Genomic DNA, 6,953 nt, shown 5'->3' with positions numbered 1-6,953 from the left:
CCTTAGATTAGTTGGTCAGGTGTTCATCCCAAAGCCATGTATGAAGCCTATGTTAACAGAAAGGTTCTCATGGGGATTGATGGTGAGCCTCTTTCAAGCCAAGGCTTGGACATGAGAATTAATTTTCTTGAGTCACAAGCAAGCAAGTCAAGATGTCCTGGCTCCCGTTCGTGGCAGACAGTACACTGGTACCACAAAGGCCCGCATAAATCACATAGTTACAGCCCCACCCCCACCCTGCCCTCACCCTGCACGGGGTGCCTATTTGTTGCTGGCTGACTTTCCGCCCCCCCCCCCCCCCCCCCAGACCCGCTTTCGGTTCCACTCATCGTTCTGGCCGCCTGCTGTTTCTGTCTGCTTCACTTTGGAGAGCAGCTAGTGTTCCTAAATGATGCTATGCCATGTGTTAGTAGAGAGGGTGGAGGATGGAACAAGCGCCACTTGTCTACCGCACACATTCATGCTGACAGCCTGGCCCGAAATCATTTCCCATTAATCAATGATGGAAAAGAACACCCCATTTCCTCTTTTTAAAAACACAGTGCTTCTGTTTGAAAAGACAAATACAAGTGGCCAATAGACATATGACCACATACTGTCCTAATGTGTATTGAAAGGAATCTAAAATGGATTCTTATAATAAGCCATTTTAATGCATCAAACTGAAATAGTTATAAGCCTAATGGATGTCTGTCCACAGAGACTAGGAGACAAGATTTAATTTGGGCCATGAATGGTGAAGAGAGAAAAGTTTTAGGAAAGTAATGGGCTCAACTGAATATATTGGTATTGGAGAGAGAGAACTGTACCCAGCTTGAGGCAATGGAAGACTGTAGCATTTTTTGTTGTTGTTGTTTGAGACAGTGTTTCTCTGTAACTTTGGAGCCTGTCCTGGAACTCACTCTGTAGACCAGGCTGGCCTCGAACTCACAGAGATCTGTCTGCCTCTGCCTCCCCAGTGCTGGGATTAAAGGTGTGCGCCACCACTGCCTGGCAGACTGTAGCATTCTTAAATGCTGCTGTGACCCAGAATGTGACCCTTTCCTCAAAAAAGCCTCTCACCCCTGGCTGAGCTGAGGAAAGTAACTTGGTACCAAGATGCTGGAGCTAAACAAAAGCCCCACCCATGCCGACCTTTCATCTACATCTAAAAGCATGTATTTAGAAACCCATCACGAGTATGCCACGTATTTATCCTTCATGACAGTTGTCATTTCATCGCCTATAAAATTGCATAACAGCAAACAAAAAAAGATACCCCCCCAAAAAAAAAACTTCCAGAAAACAGAAAAACCGTGAACAGAAACAAAGGGCATGAGAAAACATGGAGAAATGCAATATACCTTCCTATAAGGGGCTAAGGCAGCTTTGAATATAGAAAAAAAATCAACTATATGGAATGATAAGCAAGAATTGGGAGGAACGAAGAACGGATTTGCCACAGCTCAGTTTCACATTCTACTCCCCCGCGCCTCCACATTCACCCAAGACTCCGCAGCCTTTGTGGGAGGTGCAGCAGGGGATCAGTGACAGGAACGTTTGTTTGCTCTTCACTCTTCTCACTTTCTTCATACATTTTGCTCTGTTTATCCTAGAACTGCCTGATTACTGCCAACTTGCTCTCTCCTGACTCAGTCACTAAGATTAGAACTTTCCAGAGGTGGTACAGAGAGAAGGTGGCCCATCTCTGCATGGCCTTAGCTGCTCCCCATAGAGAGCTCGGTTTGGAGCAGGTCAACTCCCCAAAGCCCAGGCTTTCTTATCCGAGTCCTGGACCTCACACAGAATGGACCTTTTTACCTTTGCTCTTCCACCATTTTCCAGCCCGCCTTTCTCTTCCTACCCAGGGACAGGGATGCAGAAAATGGGCTTTTCTTTCCTGGTCTATTTTAGACCCCACCTCTTTTTTGGACAGAGGATAAAGGTGTGGGATTATGCTGAGATTCAGAATGCAAAGCACAGTGCAATCACCGGGCAAGATCTCCTTGGAGGTCAGTTCTCATCACTCAGTTCCTTTTCTTCCTAGTAACTAGGCCGCTCCATGACCTGTTGACAAATGTCACACAGCTTTTCCACCACTGAATGCCCACAAGCACGAGAAGGTCACTGAACAAACCAAACCAATGCACGCTGTGCGGTGCGCTGTGCCGTACCTCTGTACCAGGCATCTGGCAGAACTAAGGCGGAGAGCCTGGCTCGGCGTTTTGCTGGGCACCACCTATCACCATGACAGGCCAAGCCTGCCTGCCTCCTCTGGTTTGCTGGTCCAGGAGATCTGAGAGTACATGCTAATGAGGTGAGCAGGATGGAGAGGGTAGGCTCAGCGGCTCAGATCTGTGCTTGGACTGGCAGATGCCACAGGGACTCACTTCCACCACTGCTAGGAGTGTTGTCCTTATTCCGGTTCCCTGGCCCCCGGGGAGTGCTTGGAGCCTTGTAATGAGTATAACCTGAGCCCCTAAACTCAGGCTGTACTCCTCTGCTGAAGCATGCTTCTTTAGTGTACGGTGGATGCTCCACCCGCACGCTCCACGTTCTTCCTTCCCAGGCTTCTGGCCTCTTCTGGAGGGACCCAGCCTGGAGCTCCCCATCCACTTTCCTAGATTCCTCCTTTCCCGCCCTCCCCCTGAACCTCACTCCCTCTTTCTATTTTCTTCAACTTCTTTTGGAGGCAGGGACATGTTTCAAGACAGGATTTTCCTGTGTAGCCCTGGAACTCACTCTGTAGCTCATGCTGGCCACAAACTCAGAGATCCCCTTGCCTCTGCCTCCCAAGTGTGCCATGACCACCCAGATTCCCCAATTTCTTAATGTCATTTGTAGATTTTTGTTTTCTTTTTCTGAGGCAGGGTTTCTCTGTAGCCTTGGCTGTCCTGGAACTCCCTCTGTAAACCAGGCTGGCCTCAGTCTCCCAAGTGCTGGGATTGAAGGCGTGCGCCACCACTGGGCAGCTTGTCTGTCAACCACCTTCTCACCTCAATCCGATTGGTTCCTGGTTTCTTTGAAGGAGCCCAGGGCAATGTTACTCTGAGAGAATAGACTTTGACTCCCAAGGCCACGAAATAGCAGGCATTCAGCACCATTCCCTTATGGGTCATTTATCTTCTTAGAAATTCTGACCAGCACCAAGTGACCTCCAAGATCACAGCTACACTTCCCTTTACCCTTGAAGTTCAACTTCAGTTAAACATTTCTGACATCAGTCTCTAGAAGCAAAGAAAAGACCTATGCTTCTTGACCAACTGGAACATTCTGGTCCTGGCTCTACTGTTACCCACTTGGTGTGGGGGGAGCAGAGGGTGGTGGTTCTGTCAAGGGTGGTCTAGGAGGAGGCTCTGAAGCTGCAGTTTCCCTGATCAGCTCTCTGGGTGACCCCTGCTGGGCTTGGACAGTGCTGTCTCGCACCCCACCAACTTTCCCACACTAGGTACGGTATGGCACCAGAGAAAAACAGGAGGCATCCAGGCAGTATTTGGTGTACTGAACTCGAAGATTTTCTTTTAAATTTGAGAGACAACAACATTGGGGCAACATCAGAAACAGCATCTCTGACCAGACAGTGCTGGCAGAGCAGAGTTCATCACAAATGTAAATGTACAGCCATCCGGGTTCAGTCTCTGAGCTGATTGAAGCTCTTCTGCTTGCAGTACAGACTGCAAGGAGATAAAGTGCATCACGACCCCATCACACACTGTGGAGGAAGAAAAGTAGCCAAGGGGGCGGGGAAAACAGAGGCTCACAGACTACTCAGGGCCAGAATGGGACAAGAACACAAAGCAGAGTCCTAGTTCTACCCGCATCTACTGGCCCAGAGTCCAGTCCATTGCCAGTGCCTCTGACCTCACACCATAGCCCATGCCTGGACATGAGCAGGGAGGGGCTTCCTGGAGCAGGAGGTCTAAGAAGGCAGGGCCTCCATCTCCATACTCATTTCTCCCAGTAGGCCAAGGCTGACCAGCATGCTGAAGGTTTCCATATCAGGAATGGAATGCATGGACCTTGAGATACCAGTGCCAGAGAAGCTTGAGGAGTGTAGGAGACATAGTAAAAGTATCCCTTGGGCCATCCTTGGGCATTTGGAGAGTCTAGCCTAAGAAGGGCCTCCTGGACAGACTGTGCTCAGTATATCTGGAGGAGAAGCTTTTCCCATGTGATGCCTGGGATGGGGCTACAAGCCTGGGAACAAAGAAACAGAGCCATACCATGGGTCTCAGCCTGTAGCTCCTCGACTTCCCATGAACCATAATGTCATCATTGCAGTCCACTACCACACAACTGCTTGGGGGCCCCTGGTCAAGCACCAGAGAGGTGGAGAGGACTAATTTCAGGAAGTTCTTGAACCAACCTCTCTGTTCATGAACTCAACATCTGCCTGTCTTTTAGTCCACTCCAAGGAAAGGCAGATACCCAGCTACCCTAACCCACAGCCTCTCTTTCTCCCTAGGCCCCTGGCAGCTCTCTAATCCCTCCCCACCCCGGCGTCCTTCTAGGTCATGGAGAAGACTGCAGAAGGGGTGGGGGAATGCAGGTCCAGGGCAGGCTGAGCCTCCTCCCTTCTTCTGTGTGTAACAAGGGCAAACCAAGCCCGGTACTTGAGCCCCATTGTGTTCATGAGATGAGGGAATATGTCTCCCTCACAGTGTTACTGGGAAATATCAGTGCCCGAGGGACACTGGCATCTTTTCTATGTCGGGGCCAGAAGGCCTGAGCAACCCCACCATTCTCTAGGCCTCTACCAGAAAGGCCCTTCCTCTTCTAGGCAGGTTCTTCACTCAGCTGCTCCCCGGGCTGCTCAGGAACAAAGGCAGGCATCTCTACATAGGGATCCATCTTGAAATGATCACAGAAGGGAGACATCACCCAGAAGACCAAGGCTTGAAAAAAAAGCCTTCAGAGTTGGCTTCCTGTGCACTCTGCTTCTCCACCCTATCCCGACAGCAGATGCTTGCTGCTGGAATCCTTCCCACTTCCCCAGATCCTGTGGCACACAGCTGCCAGGCTGCTCATGGCTGGAAGATGGGCTTCTGGGTCTCACCAGTGTCATCGCAGGTGCTGCTGGGCAGACAGGGAGGATGGGAGAAGCAGGCTGTGGGGGAAAGAGACGATTGTAACCAATATTTCCTGTTCTTTCCTGTCTGCAGATGCAGAGAGCCTCAGGAATGCTGGGTTAGGGGAGCAACAGGGAGAGCAGGGGGAGCAGGCAGAGGACAGTCCCCTGCCCCATCCCCAAGAGTGCAGGAGGCAGTCTGGAGAAGGGCTGCACAGAGCTGCAGAGACTAACCTTGGGCCTGCATGCAAAGAAGGGGACAGACCTGAGGTTTGGTTCAGAAAAGAACTGTCCATTTTATCTGACCACCTGACATAGGGAGACCGATGGACAAATATTTCCTCTTCTAGCACCTTCCTGGGGGGCTCACTGGCCCAATTCACTCTGTCATTCGGGGTTCAGGTTACATCTTAGGAGGCTTCTACAAAAAAGGGACTTGAAGCCAGGGTGGTGGTGGTCCATGCCTTCAATCCCAGCACTCAGGATGAAGAGGTAGGTGGATCTCTGTGAGTTCGAGGCCAGCCTGGTCTACAAGAGCTAGTTCCAGGACAGCTAGAAATGTTAGACAGAGAAACCCTGTCTCGAAAACAAACAAACAAAAAAGGGACTTGAGGCCTGGAGGTGGGTGAGAGGGGCTCCCTGTCTCCCGATACCCTATCATGGGACCACCACCAGAGACACGGGATAGCCTTGCCTACCTTTTCAGTTTCTAAGCTTGGCTACGCAGCAGGTGTGCCATGGCGTATTCCCTATTTCCACAAACGAGTTATACCCACCAGCCCCCATTCCAACCTGTCCGCACCTACCTTACTGCACAGGGCCTGGTAAATCCTGCGGTAGCACACCCTCTTTCGGGTTCTCCCTCTTTCTGGCCAATCGGAGGCAACAGGTTTGCCAGACTCTGATGATTCTCTGGATGCCGCGGAAAATGACTCGGCTGCGAAGGGTTTTTGCAGTATGGGATGCAGTACTGTGGCCCTCCGCGGAGGCCTAAAATGGAGGGACCCAGGCAGTTCCGTCTGCGCCCCCCGCCACTGTCTCTGGGCCCTGAGCGGCCCCAAGGTCCTTCAAGCGGCCGCCTGGAGGGGATGGGGGGGTGGCGCGGGTGACGCAGATGGCGCTCTCCACCCGGGGGGCCGCTGTTGTGGCGGGCGATGGCTCACTCGATCCGCACCTGCAGGCGGACGTTGAGCATCACCGAGGCCACCATATAAAAGTAGGGGAAGTTCACGCGCAGCCGCCAGGCCAGGTCGAAGAAGGTGAGCAGCGTGCGCGTGAGCCCCTTGCAGAAAGCGCTGTAGGAGCCTCGCATCGCCGCCCAACGCGACAATCGCATTACCAGGCCGGATAGGGCTGCAGCCGCAGCTGCAGCCGACAGGGCCGTCGACACCGCCATCGGCCTGGCTCACCCGCTCACCCGCCGCAGAGCCAGCTCAGTGTGCCTCGCCGCGCTGCACCGCGACAAGTTGCCCAACGCTGCCTGCAGCCCCGCCCTCGGGCTCCGGGTCCTTGCAGCCTCCAGTGCTCCACCCACCACCCCGCAGCCTCAGTGGCTCTCGGCCTTCTTGCGAGACCTGCGGCTGCTCAGCTCCGCCCCCTCGCCGCAGGCTCTGGGCAGAAGTCTTTCTTCCCCCCACCCCCCACCTAGTTCAGCAGGTATCTTTGTCTCATCCTGAGTCCTGCTGCTACAGAATGGCGGCAGAGGTCGGGCCGGGCTTGCTTGGCCTTACTACCTCAGTCCCACAGATGGGAACCCTCTCTCCACGAAGTCTCATACCAACCAAGTGCCTGTCCCACCTGTTCAGCTTGTTATTCCTAGAGTGCACAAATACTGAACGGCGTGAATGGTGCGCTGCAGGGACTAGCTCTAGAGAAATACTCTAGAATTCATCACGATGTTTTTATT

The 6,953-nt window shown here is 52.4% G+C and overlaps 1 protein-coding gene across 1 annotated transcript; it reads right to left on the bottom strand.

Moving 5' to 3' along the window:
- Positions 1 to 3,471: 3,471 nt before the first annotated feature.
- LOC121437407 (small integral membrane protein 10-like protein 2A) lies at positions 3,472 to 6,596 on the bottom strand. Its single transcript, XM_041637298.1, has 2 exons — positions 5,854 to 6,596; positions 3,472 to 5,086 (listed from the first exon to the last, which is right to left on the bottom strand). Exon 1 carries the CDS (start codon positions 6,441 to 6,443, stop codon positions 6,207 to 6,209), a length of 237 nt encoding a protein of 78 aa, XP_041493232.1. The 5' UTR covers positions 6,444 to 6,596; the 3' UTR covers positions 3,472 to 5,086; positions 5,854 to 6,206.
- Between the last annotated feature and the right edge of the window lie 357 nt (positions 6,597 to 6,953).

The sequence above is a fragment of the Microtus oregoni genome, unplaced genomic scaffold (assembly GCF_018167655.1).
Source record: "Microtus oregoni isolate MIOR12 unplaced genomic scaffold, Mior012 000052F_005, whole genome shotgun sequence".
Taxonomy (NCBI): domain Eukaryota; kingdom Metazoa; phylum Chordata; class Mammalia; order Rodentia; family Cricetidae; genus Microtus; species Microtus oregoni.
The sequence above is the reverse complement of the archived record's forward strand: the minus strand, read 5'-3'. Positions and strand labels throughout refer to the sequence as shown.

Bases quoted from the DNA above. Each gene is read 5' to 3' on its own strand.
- LOC121437407 (XM_041637298.1), bottom strand. From the start codon at position 6,443: ATGGCGGTGTCGACGGCCCTGTCGGCTGCAGCTGCGGCTGCAGCCCTA.